Source organism: Phyllobates terribilis, unplaced genomic scaffold (genome assembly GCF_046119375.1).
Source record: "Phyllobates terribilis strain yellow unplaced genomic scaffold, ASM4611937v1 Scaffold_4__5_contigs__length_816908805, whole genome shotgun sequence".
Classification (NCBI taxonomy): domain Eukaryota; kingdom Metazoa; phylum Chordata; class Amphibia; order Anura; family Dendrobatidae; genus Phyllobates; species Phyllobates terribilis.
Window position 1 is genome coordinate 404,846,420 of NW_027362764.1, and position 16,464 is coordinate 404,862,883.

The 16,464-nt window shown below is 45.1% G+C and overlaps 1 protein-coding gene across 10 annotated transcripts in view; it reads left to right on the forward strand.

Moving 5' to 3' along the window:
* The first annotated feature begins 2,569 nt into the window (after positions 1 to 2,569).
* LOC141265452 (uncharacterized) overlaps positions 2,570 to 16,464 on the forward strand; it is a 99,850-nt gene continuing 85,955 nt past the window's right edge. For 3 of the 10 annotated variants that reach the window (XM_073678590.1, XM_073678587.1, XM_073678592.1), the window contains exons 1-2: positions 2,570 to 2,718; positions 3,899 to 3,995. Coding sequence is in view for 3 of the 10 variants with exons in the window: in XM_073678584.1 (XP_073534685.1) it covers positions 9,396 to 9,464 (69 nt within the window). In the remaining 7 variants the exon portion in view is untranslated. Of the gene's footprint in view, positions 2,719 to 2,760; positions 2,906 to 3,898; positions 3,996 to 9,373; positions 9,465 to 16,464 lie in introns of those variants that run through there. The other 7 variants (XM_073678584.1, XM_073678586.1, XM_073678585.1 and 4 more) reach the window with 6 other exon arrangements.

Consider the following 16,464-nt stretch of genomic DNA (forward strand, 5'->3'; position numbering starts at 1 on the left):
TGGTACTAGAGATGAGCCGATGGATTCCCAGGTCTCCAGACCAGCGTCCAGATCTGTGCTACCTGGCGGCTGGACAGGAGGCCGCGAATCTCTTATCTTTCAGGGCAGCGCAATGTCATCTGTACATCCTGCTCATCTCTTGTTGGGACCTGAAGATTATTTTTCTGTTTCCTTATTCACCGTCGGAGCCGACAGAACTTTCTCATCCTTATGTAGCGTCATTATACGACATCCAGCTTTCTTGTGTCTGTAAGGCTGTGTTCACACGTTGCAGAAATACTGTGTTTTATGTTTTTAGCAGCTGTCCGCACCAAACTCCACAATAACAATCTCTTCCCCTTTATTTGATGCGTTTCTGGTGCAGATGTGAAGCCGCGTTTTAAGGTGCTTTTCATAGTACAGAAAAGCTTTGATTTTGCATTTAACGAAGTATCTGCATTTTTTTAGGCTCCACATAGAAGCGTCTGAAAACGCTGCTGAACTCTGCGGCAGTGATGAGCTAGCGTGTGTTAACCCTTTCGGCAAGCACGCTCGGCATTTATGTTAGTGCCGCCGTGGCTGCATGTTATGGCATCCTGCATGTGTTACAGCTGTCTAACAGCCGCGACACATGCCGCCGAAGTGGCTCAAACGTAGATGCCAAACACGCCGAAAATACTCGGCGAACACCCCAGCGTGCTCACCGAAAGGGTTAACAATACACGCTCGGTCATCACTACTCTGCAGTTTTGGTGCATTTTCTCCTCTGCTTCTTATGAAAAAAACGCATTGAGAAAAAAGAACGTCGCTGCATTTTTAAGTGCAGAATCAACTCTGAAAAAACTCTCCTTCCTATCTTCCCCAAAATCACATCAAATAAGCGGGAAAAAGCATAAAAGAAACGCAGCAAACACACAATAGTTAGAGAAGATTTTTACTGTGTCATGTGAACACCTGCATAAAAAAAGCAGCAAAAAAAACGCAGCATTTACGCTACGTGTGAAAACGGCCTCAGCATTGCAGTTTTATTACATTTTTATGGGTTTAATAAAGAAAAAATATCAATCACACCATTTTTTTACGCCATTTACCGATCCCCATAAATAATCTGATCGCTGTGTTCTGGGGGTTGTTACGATTACAGAGACACCAAATATGTCCATGTTATTTGCTGATTTTTTACAAAACACATTAAAAATTACAATTTTTTTTTGATGATTAAATGTTTTTCTCTATTACTTTTAGCAATCTTATAGGCTGAAAAAAAAATATCTTATTCTCCCTGTAAAATAAAATTACATATAGTACCCAGCAGTGTATTTCTATCCTAGGAGATCATGCAGTACAGGTCAAGTAGACAGAATTCTACCATTGATTTCACTAGAGCTGGTGGCTCAGCAGGATAAGTGTCTGCTGTGTCAGTAATCTTTTAAAGGGGTTGTCCAGTACTTTATATTACCCCCCCTAAGGATTTTTGTAATTACCTTGCGCTGCTGATAATGCCTGTGAGTGGCGCTATAGCTGGGCGCTCACAGGCATCACATGACCCCCGGCTGCAACAGGCTCTGACATCCGCTGATGTCACGACAAGTGCTTGCAACAGCGGGGGGTCTCTGTCTTCTGCGTTCCACGGTGGATGCCAGGCTGTGGGCGGGGTTACCACCCCACGTCACACCAAGCATCCACCTCGTGCTCTGCCTCTCCCCATTCATTGGGAAAGCGTGCGATGGATGCTGGGTATGATGCAGGGGTAACCTCGCCCACAACCCAGCAGTCACCGCGGGGACCGCATCACTGATGTCACGCCTCACTTATCGTGACGTCAGCGCAGGGTCACATGATGCCTGTGAGCGGCAACTGATAGCGCCGCTCACAGGCAGAAACAGCAACAGAAGGTATTTACAAAAATCTTTAGTGACCCCGGGGGATACATGGGGGGGGGGGGGGGGTAATATAAAATACTGGACAACTTCTTTAAGATTGTGCGTTCAAGACCCAGTGACTCACAGAAAAAAAAATATTTTTGTAATTGTTCACCAATGTAGTACTTTTATTTAAAGGATCAATCATTTTCTTCAGCTCAGTATACAGGCACCGTAAGCTGGGAGAACAGCTGAGCACGGGACGCGGGACTGAGCCCTGAAATCGGGCCAGTCCCGCACAATACGGGACGGTTGGGAGCTATGCATATACACATAATACTTACATATACATTTCCTAATTCCTAGTCAAGAAAACCTTCTTGTAACCTCTTATTCCTGTGCCTCCTCACTGCAGACTCCCTAGTCTAGCCCGTTCTGTAATGAGGTGACAAGAACTGAGAGTCTATGAGGAGCCATGTAGGCTGGCGTTACTATGGTGAGACCCTCATCCGCACTACAGCCACTCCATTCTAGTCTCCTCACCAGTGAGCCGTCTAGAATGGAGGTGCTGCATTGCTGGCCGTCACAGGAGCAAATGAAGACCAGACGAGATGGAAGGTATGAGAACGCCTTGGTGACGTCACGATATTCACGCTTCTCGCGTGACCTCCCCGGAAGTAGGCTCAGCAGTGCGTCAGTCATGTGATTGGTTGATCTTCTACGTTTACTGTGGCGGCCATTTTCTTAGAGACCAATTGCATTCACACGGTTGGACTCGGGTCTCTGGGCTCAGGCAGAATGGCGGCAGATTGAGCGGAAGTGTCTGTATGATAACGAGCATTGTAAGCGCGCGTTCTCGGAGCCGCTGTTGATGTAGGTGAGTGGCTCAGCTCTGTGTGTATGAGGCGTGAGAGCAGTGCGGCTCTCGGGATCCCTCGTGTTCAGGGCAGGGCTGCTTATTGCGGGACAGGCCTCTGAGTGCTCTGCCATTACTACACCACTGACCCCAGTGTTTGCCTCGCGCACAGCCCAAAAGGCCGCACAGGTCACAGTTCGTTTTTAAGGTGATTTACCATTTTTGGGTTTTATTTGTTTTCCCCCCCTTCTTAAGTTGTTTGTAACCTTCCTGCTGCTATTGATAACGGTCGTTTTTTTGTTTGTGTGATACTGAAATAGTCTGGCCATTGTAACCACTGGTAAGGTTTTCATGTTTCTGTGGTTGACGCGGTGTGAGGACGTGTTTTTATGGCTCCATTATGATGCAGACGCTATTATTTGATCACTTTTTCTTGCATCAGCAGAAAAACCACAGTTCTGATGTTTCTATCTCATTAAGACACTTACTAGTAGGATTAATTAATTTTGTGTTTTGAAAGATCGGCCTTTTATAGGCAGTTGTGATACCATGTGTATTTTTGTGAGTTTTTTTTTTAATTCTTTTTTTCATTGGGGGAAAAGCGTAATGATTTTAAAGAGCTTGTCCACTACTTTTTCATTGATGGCCTATCCTTAGGTCACCAATGCCTGATCGGTTGGGGTCTGACACCCGCTGATCAGCTGTTATCGGTGACGGCTACCGGAACTGCTCAATTGCAGAGGTACTCAGTCTCGGCATTGGCCGCCTCAGCGTTACACATCTACTTCTTATTGATTTTTAATAGAAAGCGGATGTGCTGGCCGCGTCCACTGCCAGGAGACTGAGCACCTCTGCAATCGAGAGGTTGTAGCCGCCGTCACCGATAACCGCTTATCAGCGGGGGTCAGATATTGATGACCTAAGGATAAGCCTTCAATGAAAAAGTACTGGACAACCTGTTTAATATTTTTTATTTTATTACTCATAGTTTTTTTTTTTTGTTGTTTTTTAGATTAACTAAATTTGTTGGTCCCCTAGAGGACTTGAATCTGCAACCGTCCCATCACTTGTACTATATTCAGCACTGCTCCCCACCCTGCCTTACCCAGCCACATTAAGCTCTGAGAGAGGGTTGTGAGCCACATCCAGTGTACCTCAGATACCATGTATTTCCCCATCTTATTGTCATAAATATCCCCAGGTCTGCCCCATCGTTACTGTAATTGCTATATTCCAGAGGACACCTGGCTGAGTAGCACTGACCTGCAATTTAGAAGGATTCCTCTCAAGGACTGTGGGTAAGCATTATTTATATATGATCAATGCCAAAATGTGTCCTGAATCCAGAGCTGAGTAGAACATACTTTTATTTTCAGATTTGTCCTCTATGCTGCAGAGATATTATATTGAAAAGTTTAGGTTGGGTTATAAGTTGTTATAGTTCAGCTGGGTGTTACTAGAGATTTGTCTCTTGGGACATGTACATCTTCCTCTGCTTGCGGATGACCTATCATAAGCCTCAAAGAAAAGAACATGTCCTCCCTGATCTCTGCAGCTACTGTGTAGAGATACAGCAGAGCTGAGTTATGGGTCATTACAAAAACTACCATATCCCCTCTCCCAGTGCTGTCGGCTCTCACCCTCTGCCATGTCTTGGTGCCTGCCTTAAATAGATGGATACTGCTGAAATTGATCTCCAGCAGAGCACAGTGTAACTCTTTCTGCATCATTAAAGTCAATGGCTCAGTCAGTGCAAATGTTCGAATCCTTCTTCCCATGACTTCAGGCATAAGCCCTGATGGTGCTATTAATAGGGGCTAAAATAGTTAACATAGCCTTACACAATTGACACCTGCATAGGTTTAGCTCTTGAGTCTGCTTCAAGCACTCACTCCATGACAGCTATGTATGTCATGGATTGTGAAGTAGTTAAATTGGTAAACTATACAACATGCTAATATACTTCATGTATCAAAACTGGCACATCCAGTTTTCTAAAAGTAGGTGTGGCACTTGGGGTGTGGAAGCCTCTTTTGGACACAAGACATTACATGATTGGCCTTGAACAGTACTGGAGGACATGTCATTGGATCAAAAGTGGCCAGTTTGCTCTTGTTTTATACCTGCTGTTTCCCTCAGTATTTTTTTTTTTTTAGACCCCCCCCCCACCCCCCTATACAGTTCTAGAGATTTGGGGCTTTTTATATGGAGCTAATTTTATGATCTTAACCAAGAGCAGTGATGCTCACAGGGTAACAGTACAGAGCCAGCCAAAGACACCCAGAGAATTCTGTCAGCCCTAACCCTTTGGAAAGACCATAAAAAAACTAACCCTTTGGAAAGACCATAAAAAAACACTAAATAAAAAGGCCCATGTCTTGGGAACCAAATGACAGATTTAAAATAAGTGCAGAAGAATCTGGAGCAACAGAAATAAAACATAAAATAATGGCAGGTCATCTTCAACCCCTTACTGACCTATGAAGTACTGGTACGTCCTATATCGGCTCCTTGACTTTGTTGTGCGCTTGCACGTCAAGCCTTCATGTCTCCCTGCACACGCTGGCTGATTTAATTAGCCATCATGTGCCTCTAACAGCCGTGGGCGCTGCGAGGCTCTGCCCGTTGCTATTGAACTTTTAAATCCCTCTTTCACTCCCTGACAGCAGCCTTTAACATGCGCTGGCAGCCGCAGAGGGGGGCATCATTCCACACTCTCATCGGCGCGATCGTGCAGTGCAGATGGGTTGACATGACAGCCGGGGTCTGCTGGTGACCCTCGTGCCTGTCATTACGATGTCTGGCTTTCATAGGCGATCATGATTTTTAGCTATACATTGCAGGGCTGTAGCACTTGTATGTTTAGCACAAGCAGTCAGATGATCGCAGCTTCAAGTCTCCTAAGGGGACTAGTAAAAAAAAAAACAAAAACAAATGTTTTTAAAAATATGAAGGAAAATAAAAAGCCACAAGTTCAAATCACCCCCATTTTGCCCCATTAAAACTAAGACAAACAAAAAAATACACATATTTGGTTTTGCTGTATCCTTAAAAGTCAGATCTATCAAAATATGAAATAAATTAATCCGATCAGTAAACGGCGTAATGTAAAAAAATAGAAACGCCAGAATTAATTTTTTTAGCATCCGCAACATTGCAATAAGAGGCGATCAAAATATTGTATGTACCCCAAAATGGTATCAGTAAAAACGTCAGCCCCATTTCCTAAAAAATAAAAACATTATGGGTCTTGAAAAATAGCGACGCAAGAAACATTGTTTTGTTTGCGAGTATCCCAAAAATTATTCACCACTTTAAAAAAAAAACAGAAAATAAAACTATGCATGTTTGATATCTGCGTACTTGTACTGACCTGGGGAATCATATTGCCAGGTCACTTTTACCATATGGTGAACATGGTAAATGAAGAACCCAAAAAACAATTGTGAGATTGCATTTCTTTGCAATTTCAACGCACTTCGAATTTTTTTGCTGCTTTCCAGTGCATCACATGATAAAATTAATGCTGTCATTCGAAAGTACAACTTGTTCCACATAAACCAAGGCGTCATACAGCTATATTGAGTGAAAAATAATAAAGTTATGACTAATGGAAGAAGGGGAGAAAAAAAATCCAAAAACAAGAAACTGCCCGGGGTGAAGGGGCTAAAGAGGTAATGCAACCATTAGATATTGATGACCTATTCCTGAGATAGGTAATCAATATCAGTTTGTCGATCCAAGACCCAGCACCCACATTGACCAGCTGTTGTAAGCTCTGACAGCTGCCAGATGTAAACACATTGAACGAAGCTGGGTGTTGTAGACCTTGTGTTCAAGAGCCATTGAGCTGCTATTCAATGTGCATTGCTCCATGTGTTTACATTCGGCTGCCGCCAGGGCTACCATCTAATATTGGTTGGTCATTGGGAGCGCTGGGGCTGGATTGAACTGATCTGATATTGGTGACCTAAGGATACCTCATCGATAAATTGTGACCGGACCCCTTTAGGTCTGGATCAAAAGCTGGGCAGACAACAGCTGAAAAAGTAAAAACTACAGATGACGAGAAGAGCTTATACTGGAACCAGCAGAATGATTTTATGGAGATGGAATGAGGAGGTCATTTATTTATTTTTTTATTTTGCCTTGACAGGGAGATTAAAATTATTTGAAATTGGTAGGATTTCTGTTTTTGCGCATTGTTTTCCTGCTGAAAAAAGTGTGTTCCTCCTCCGATATGATATATGATGGTCATGTTTACTGTATTTTTAAAAAAATGTTATATGAATTTGATATGCCATAAATGCCTGATCTGTAAGAGTCTATTGTGGTCACTGCTGAACTAGGAATGATGCTACTAGTCCGGGCTTAGTGTTGCCCACTTAGTGCAGTCACTGTATTATCGTGGGTGGCAAATAATGATACAGACAGGCATACTGACTAGGCTGATTGTGTCTCCTACAGTCTTTTTGGGTTGTTACTCACTGTTTAGACATTTATGACATACAGTGGCTTGCGAAAGTATTCACCTCTTTGGCTTTTTACCTATTTTCTTACTTTACAACCTGTTTAAATATTTTTGTAATCTGATTTGTGTGTGATGTATCAGCATTAAATAGTCTAAGTTGGTGAAGTAAGAAAAATATAGATGTAAATTAAATTTATGGGATCAAATAACCTAAAAATTGGCATGTGCACATGTATTCACCCCTTTTGTTATAAAGCCCCTAAAATTTCTGGTGCAAGCAATTACCTTCATAAGTCACAGCCTAGTGAAAGGAAGTCTGCCTGCGTGCAATCTAAGTGTCGCATGGTCTGTCATTATATACATACCTTTTCTGAAAGGCCACAGAGTCTGCAGCACCATTAAGCAAGAAGCACCACTAACGAAGCAACACCATGAAGACCAAGGCGATCTCCAAACAAGTCAGGGACAGAGTTGCTGAGAAATATAAGTCAGGATTGGGTTTTAAAAAAAAAAAAAAAAAAAAAAAAAAAAAAAAAAATCCCAATCTCTGATGATCCTCGGAGCAGGATCAACTCCATTATCAAATGGATTGTAAATAACACAGTACCTCAACAAACCTGCCAAAAGAAGGCCACTCACCAAAACTCTTAAAACACAGAGGCAACACAGTGAACAAAGGTAACCCTGAAGAAGCTGCAGAGTTTCCAAGGAGACACTGGAGTATCTGTCCATACAGCCACAATAAGCTGTACACTCTATAGAGTAGGTAGAAAAAAAAGCCTTTACTTACGCACAAAAATTGTAAGGCTCGTTTTGAGTTTGCCAAAAGACGTGGGAGACTGCCCAAATGTATGGAGCAAGGTGTTTTGGTCAGATGAGACAAAAATTGCACTCTTTGGCCACCAAGGTAAACATTGTGTCTGGCACCAAACCAACAGAGCTCATCACCCCAAGAACACCATCCCCACAGTGAAACATGGTGGTGGCATCGTCATGCTGTGGGGACATTTTTCGGCACCAGGGACAGGGAAAATACTCCCAGTCGAGGGGAAGATGGATGGTGAGAAATACAGTGATACATTTTTGAGCAAAACCTGTTTCAGTCTATCAGTGATTTGAGACTGGGATAGCGTTTTGCTTTCCAACAAGAAAATGAGCCAAAGCATACTGCTAAAGTAACACTCGAGTGGTTTAAGAAGAAACGTGTAAATGTTTTGGGAGTGGACTAGTCAAAGTCCAGACCTTAATCCAATGGACAATCTGTGGTCATATTTGAATATTGCTGTTCATCAGAGGAAACCATTAGTCATGAGTTTCTAGTGATGAGCGAGCAACCTCACTGTGGCTGTGCTCACCAGCTGGATCGGTACCCGCCAGTGACACATCTTCCAACCTCAGCTGTTCACAGGACGCTACCTGGAGCTCCCAGCCCTCCTCTCCTCATGCTCGTTTAACCGAGCATGCTCGAGTGCTTACGAGTAGCTTCGGCGTGCTCGCATATTATGTTCGAGTCCCTGCTTCTGCAATATTTTACATATATTAGACAGCCTCAACACATGCAGAGATTGCTTGTTTGTTAGGGAATCCTCACAATGTGTTGAGGCTGTCTTACAGCTGTAATTCATGCAGACGCAGGGACTCAAACATAATATACGAGCACTCCAAGGCTACTCGGTAAGCACCCAAGCACGGTCGATTAAAGGGTTAAACAAGCACGTTCTCTCATAACTAGAAACTATCTAACTTCAAGGAGCTGGAGCAGTTTTGCCTTGAGGAATGGGGAAAAATCCCATTGACAAGATGTGGAAAGCTCATAGAGACTTATCCAAATCGACTTGCATCTGAAATTCTGCAAAAGGAGGCTCTACAAAGTACTCACTTTAGGGTGGGGGAAAGTTATGCACACTGAAGTTTTCTGGTATTTTGTCCTATTTGTTTGCTTCGCAATAAAAAACAAACAAACAAAAAAAAAAACAAGTATTCACAGTTATTAGCATGTTCTTTACATGAACTGATGCAAACCCTAAAAAAACAGTGAAATTCCAGGTTGTGAGGTAGCAAGCCATAAAAAATGCCATGGGGGAGTGAATACTTTTACAAGCCACTGTACAAAACCCTAAACCTTAAATTTTGTTGTGGAAAAAATAGTCAACAGAGAAGCACCTGTAAACAGAGGTGGTTATTATTTTTTTTCCCTTGCTTTAGATAGTGCTTGCTAAAACGAACCATGCATAGAGCAGGAAAACGATATAGAAGTAAGAGAGGAACAAGTAGTTATTACAGAAGTTTTGCTTATGTAAGTATTGTAAATTTTTATTAAGTACAGTTGTCAGACAGCTGCATCTATATATATAATTGTCTTATCCCGTCTGTCTGTCTGTCCAGGAAATCCCGCGTCGCTCATTGGTCCAGCCTCTGTCTGTCCAGGAAATCCCGCGTCTCTCATTGGTCCGGCCGCAGCCAATCAGCGACGCGGGATTTCAGAAAAAAAGATGGCGGCCGTTAGCGACTCATCTGCCGGACGGAGGTAAGCGGCGATGCAGCCGGGAGATGAGCAGCGCTAGCAGCAAGACTACCCGACCGGCGGCGCCGCTGACCTCCATGCGGCTAACGTCGGGAGATCAGCGGCTAGGACCGCTGATCTCCCGAGGACCGCTCATCTCCCAGCTGCTCGCAGTGCAAGTACCCGCACAGGCAGCGTCGCTCCCCAGTCCTCGCTAATACGACGCTGATTGGTCGCAGCCGCCGGCCGCGAACAATCAGCGGTATTGGTGCCAAATTTAAACACCGCTCTGCTGATTGGTCGCGGTCGGCCGGCGGCGGCGACCAATCAGCGGTATTGGCGCCAAATTTGAACACCGCTCTGCTGATTGGCCGCGACCAATCAACGAGATTGGCGCCAAATTTAAACACCGTTCTGCTGATTGGCGCCAAATTTAAACAACGCTCTGCTGATTGGTCGCGGTCGCCAGCCGCACCCAATCAGCATTATTCATGCCAAATTTAAACCCTGCTTTGCTGATTAGTCGCGACTGCCGGCCGCGAACAATCAGCGATATTGGCGCCAAATTTAAACACCGTTTTGCTGAGTGGTCGCTGTTGCGACTAATCAGCGATTTTATCGCCAAATTTAAACAAGCTCTCCGGTCCTCACAAACACAGTTTGCTGATTAGTCTCGGCCTCCACCCGCGACCTATCACCGATATTGCCGCGAAATTTAAACACCATTTTGCTGATTGGGCCCGGTCGGCCGCATACATATTCTAGAATACCCGATGCGTTAGAATCGGGCCACCATCTAGTATTCTAATAATGTTGCAGAAAATACTCTAAATTACTACCATCTGCTTCTTTCAGAATAAACTCATTAAATCATTTAGAAAACCAATTATAGTGCAATGTCACTAAGGGTGCATTCGTACATCCGTGTGAAATGTCCGAGTGCTGTCCAAATAGGTGTTTTTTTTGTTGTTGTGTTTTACTGAACAGTACTCGGACCCATAGAGTCTCACAGATCCATTCACACATCCATGAAAATCACGGATCCGATCATGAGGTCCATAAAACTCAGTTCATGTCCTATTCTGATCCGATGTTGAGGGTGAGAGTAGTATATTACGCCGCCGATAGAGAAAAAATCAGGCAGCACATCCACATTCACACAGATGTGACAATGCACCTTAACCCCTTAGTGACCAGGCCAAATTTTTTCACTTTGTGGCAATAACTCTGGAATATTTCAACATTTCCCAGGGAGTTTGAGATTATTTTGTGACATATTATACTTTTATGTTAATGATAAATTTAGGTCCATATGAATTGCATTTATTAATAAAAAAATATCAGAAATTTGACAAATTTAAAAAAAAAAAAAAAAAATAGCAATTTTCAAGCTTTGCATCATTATCCATTTTAATCCAGGTAGTCAAATCACACCAAACTGTAATAAATATAACACTTCTCTCATGTCTGCTTTACGTCAGCACCATTTGTAAAATGTTGTTTTTTTACTTTATGATGATAAAAGGTTTAAAAAGTAACATTTTTTTCTAGGAAATTTACAAAACGTATTTTTTAGGGACGTATTTAGTTTTGAAAACAGCACCCCTCAACATATTCAAAACTGTTGTCAGATAGCTTCTTAGGAGTTAATGGAAAGTTGTATGGCAGTAGTGAAAAATCTATTTTTACCACAGAAATGTTGCTAACTTCTGAACAGGTTACTATAGCCGGTAGACTCTAAGGCTGTTATTTGCCTATGAATTTCCATGGCAACCATCAGGACCACACAATCATGATCTCAAGGTGCCAATGGGGTTAAAGAGGGAGCCCCCACACGCTAACCATCTGGATGCCATAGCCACTATTGACAGCATCTAAGGGGTTAAACGGCCATGGTCGGTGCCAGCACTGATCGTGGCTGATGCAGCAGGGTGTCTGCTATAGTGTACAACTTATAGGTGCGGCATTTTTACTCGTCGGTGGATGCAATTCTCATATATCTTAAGTCAGTAAAAAATTTATTTGTGGTCATTAAGGTGTTAAGGCTGTGACTCCACAGTGTCCCCTGTTGGTTATGATTAAAGGGAACTTATCAGAAGCTTTTTGTAAAAATTTGGGAAAGTTATGAAATGTCCAATAAATGTCTGTTCTATTCCTGATCTAAGGATGTCGGCTTTTAGTTGAGATGAATCTGTGCTGCACTTTATGTACATGCTCAGTAGTGAGGCAGCGCTGTGGAGTCTGAGGTTTGGCTTACCGACTCCACAGCCCTGGTTTAACCCCTTCACGACCTTGGACATATCCATATGTCCAGGTCGATAAGTACTTACCGATCTTGGACGTATGGATACGTTCAGGTGATTTTGCGCTTACAGAACCTGTGCGCGCGCGATCACCGCCTGGTGTTCAGCTGATATGACAGCTGATACCCGGCACTCACTGCCAGGAGCTGTGACCGCACCGCTCCCGGCGGAGTAACTCGCTAAATGCTGCAATCGATCGCTGCAGTTAGAAGGCAGGCATAGGGAGTTGGCCCCTCCGGCGTCCCTGCAATGTCCTTGCTAGGGCCCGATCGTTGACATGGTAGCCAAATGTCGGCATGATGACATCCGGGTCACTAACTTGTGTCAGTGCAGCATTGACAGTTACAAAGCATAACAATGCTCGGGCATTGCTATGCTTTATAACTGCGATCAAAAGTATATATAAAAAAAAACCTGTAAAAATATATATTTTACTCATAAATAAATATTTTTATGAAAAAAAAAAATTACACACAATTGGTGTCATCGCTTCCGGATCGTCCCACCCTATGAAAATGTCACACTATTTAACGCCCTTCAGAGAACACACAAAAAAACCTAAAAAACATGACAAAAAAACAATGCTTTATCATCATTCCGCTGAACAAAAAGTGGAATAAAATGTAATAAAAAAAGACAAATGTAAATAAAAATAGTATCACTGAAAACGTCACCTTGTCCCTTGTTCCGCAGGAAACGGAGCTGTATGGCGGCTTATCAGTGGAAAAATAGAAAAGTTATAGCTCTCAGAATAAAGCGATGCAAAAATAATTCTTTTTTCTAAAAGTTTTTTATTGTGTAAAAGTGCCAAAACATAAAAAACTATGTAAATGTGGTATCGCTGTAATTGTACTTACCCGAATAATAAAGCTGCCTTATCAATTTTACCACATGCGGAACAGCATAAAAAAACAATTCCCGAATTGCTGGTTTTTGTTCATTCTGCCTCCCAAAAATCGGAATAGTAAGCGATCAAAAAATGTCATGTGCCCGAAAATAGTACCAATAAAAATGTAAAATCGTTTTGCCAAAAAAAACAAGTCCTCACGTGAGTATGTCGGCAGAAATATGGAAATATTATAGCTCTCAAGTATGGAGATACAAAAAATTGTTTTCCCCTCCCCCATGACAGCACACCTTGAGAGAGAGAGGATCCGCCCCACCAAGGACAGGAAACCGTCTGAAATAAAAGGGCGGTACCTCTCCCTCGCTTCAGTTGGTTTCCTGTCCTTGATGGGGAACCTGTCTGGAAGAAAGAAGACTTACCTGGGGCTGTCCCGGTGTGGAAGAGCGGGCACTGGCCTGTGCACCGGGTTCAGTATCCCAGAAGCGCCGTCCGCAGCTTCCCCTGGGGTCTCTGCGCCGAGCGGGGCGCACGCGGTGAGGCAGGCTTTGTCCTCCCGGAGACCGCGGCGCCGTCCTCCCCCTGCAGTGTGGAACGCTTCCGGGTGTGACGCGCCTGACGTCACGGCGCAGGGCACGCTGGGAGCGGCGCGCTGGGTGACGTCAGGAGGCGGTGCCGATCCAAGATGGCGGCGCCCATCGGAGCGTCCCAGGCCGGTTTTTTTCAACGGAGCTCCGGCCTGGCGAAGGGGGAGGACCCACAGACTGGAGGAGGCTGGATGGCCCTATATTTAAGGGGGGGGAGCTTTCCTGGAAGCGTGGTGCGCTTCTGAGACATGGCTGATCCAGATAGCCAGGAGCAGCAGCTTACCCCCCCCACCTCAGCAACAGAAGCAGAGGGATGCATCGTATACAGACAGCCGCTCGAGTAATCGTAGTGGCAGCCGCAGGAGTAAGGCTTCGAGCGCCTCGGGACCATCCAGAATGGAATCATCAGTTCCGCGACAGCCTCCGAATCCGGAGCCTAAGAAGAGTAGTGCCAAGCAAAAGCATAGGATGTGTGCCCTTTGCCAAGCTTCTCTCTCAGTAGAGTGGCAGAAACCACTTTGCCAGGGCTGTGTGACCAAAACCATAGCTGAGAATTCCCAGGATTTTGCTGCAAATTTAAAGTCCATAGTACATGCAGAAGTTCAGGGGTCCCTGAAGGGGTTCCTTAGAGGGAAGAAAAGGCCCCGTAGAGAGGTTTCCTCCGTCTCTGATTCCTCCCAGTCCGAGGAGCAGTGGGATTCATCGTCCTCTTCCTCATCGGGGGGCGGTAGACCCTGCTTCCCCATTGAGAATACAGACAGACTGGTTAGGGCAGTAAGATCAACCATGGGTCTGGAGGAAGAGAGAGCATCTAAATCCCGGGAGGACATCATGTTTGCGGGCTTGGGAGAGCGGAAGAGACGCTCATTTCCGGTGAACAGTAAGATTCAGGGCCTCATTGACCGGGAGTGGAGGAGACCTGAGAGATCAGGGGCTTTACCCTCCTTCTCCAAAAGAAGGTACCCCTTCGAAGAGAAGGATGCGGAACCTTGGGATAAGATCCCCAAGGTGGACGGGACTGTGGCAAGGTCATCAAAGAGATCTTCCCTGCCCTTGGAGGACTCTGGCGTCCTAAAAGATGCCCTGGATAAAAGAGCTGACCCCTTCCTGCGCCACACGTGGGAGGCGGCAGCAGGTGGCCTAAAACCAGCGGTGGCTAGCACCTGTGTGGCGAGGTCCTTGATGGTGTGGCTTCAACAGCTGGAAGACCAGCTTAAAGATAAAAAGGTCTCCAGACAGGCAATACTTGCAGAGCTACCTTTAATTCAAACAGCATCGGCCTTCCTGGCCGACTCTTCAGCTGACTCGGTCAGACTGTCAGCTAGGGCAGCGGGACTATCCAACGCAGCCAGGCGGGCCTTGTGGCTCAAGGGTTGCCCAGGCGACCTACCTTCGAAACAGAAACTGTGCTCCCTCCCGTGTGACGGTAGACTCCTGTTTGGCCAAAAGTTAGAGGACCTGTTAGAAAAAGCAGGCGATAAAACCAAAGGGTTCCCGGGATTTTCGGGGGAACCAAGAAGATTTAGTTTTCGGAGGAGAAAATTTAACCGGGGTCGTCCTCCGGGAGACAAAAAGAAATGGGAAGCCAAGTCCAAAAAAGAATCGGGCTACATGTTTGGAGGACCATCCTCGAGTTCGAAGAGATCCTCCCAATGACGCCAGGCTGGAAGTGGGTGGAAGGCTTTCCCACTTTTTTCCAGCTTGGGACGCGATAACAACAAACCCATGGATTCTGAAAATTATCAGTGGGGGCCTGAAGATCCAGTTCAGCCAGACCCCCTGGCGGACCTTTGTGGTTACCCCCCTACGAAAGGTCCAGGAAGAACAATTAGCCCTGGAAACAGAAGTGTTAGTTAGTAGGAAAGCAGGTCCTTCTCGAAGTACCAGCAACACAGAGAGGGAGGGGGTTCTATTCCCCACTATTCATGATAAAAAAACCAAACGGGTCCTTAAGGACCATCATCAACCTCAGGAGTCTGAACCAAGTAGTAGAAAACCAGACTTTCAAAATGGAGTCAGTAGGCTCGGCAGTGAAGCTCTTACATCGCAACTGCTTTATGGCTGTAATAGACTTGAAGGACGCATATTATCACGTCCCAATCCATCCGGAGTATCAGAAGTATCTGAGAGTAGCCCTGTTTATTCAGGGGAAGCTGAGGCATTTTCAGTTTGCTGCCCTACCCTTTGGCCTCTCCATTGCCCCGAGAATATTTACGAAACTAATAGCAGAAGTGACAGCCTTCCTACGGATCAAGAATGTAGTGATCGTGCCATATTTAGACGACTTCTTGATAATAGGGAAAACAGAAGCCCACTGCTCCAGCCAGCTCCTAGTGGTCACGGAAGTGTTGCATCAGCTGGGGTGGTTAGTAAATTTCCAAAAATCAAGACTAACCCCCTCCAGGACTCAGACCTTTCTGGGTCTAATCCTAGACTCTCGTCGTCAAACCTGCTTCCTCCCAGAGGACAAAATCTGCAGGTTAATTGCATTAGTCTCGAAGGCCATTCAAGCTCCAGAGATGTCTCTGAGAGAGGCAATGTCCCTCCTGGGTTCTATGACGGCCTGTCTCCCAGCAGTAATGTGGGCCCAGGGGCATATGAGGCGGCTTCAGTGGGAGGTCCTGTCAGCACAGAGGTCCTGCAACGGGCGTTTAGAAGGCAGGCTCTCTCTCTCCCCAGAAGTAGTAGATTCTCTTTCGTGGTGGACAGTCAGGGGAAATCTGACCACAGGCGTTCAATGGTCCAGATCAATAGATCGGGTAGTTACGACCGACGCAAGCAGTTCCGGATGGGGGGGTCATCTGGCAGAACTCTCAATACAGGGTCACTGGGCTTACCACGAGAGGGGATCATCCTCAAACTTAAAGGAGCTTTGGGCAGTAGAAAGATCCCTCAGGGGCTTCCTCCCTCACATCCAAAATCACCATGTCCAGGTCAGGTCCGACAACCGGACCGCAGTAGCCTATGTGAATCACCAAGGAGGGACAAGGTCACGCCCTCTGATGGTGGTGGCAGACAGGATCCTTGGTCTAGCAGAGCGAAACCTCCTATCCCTCAGC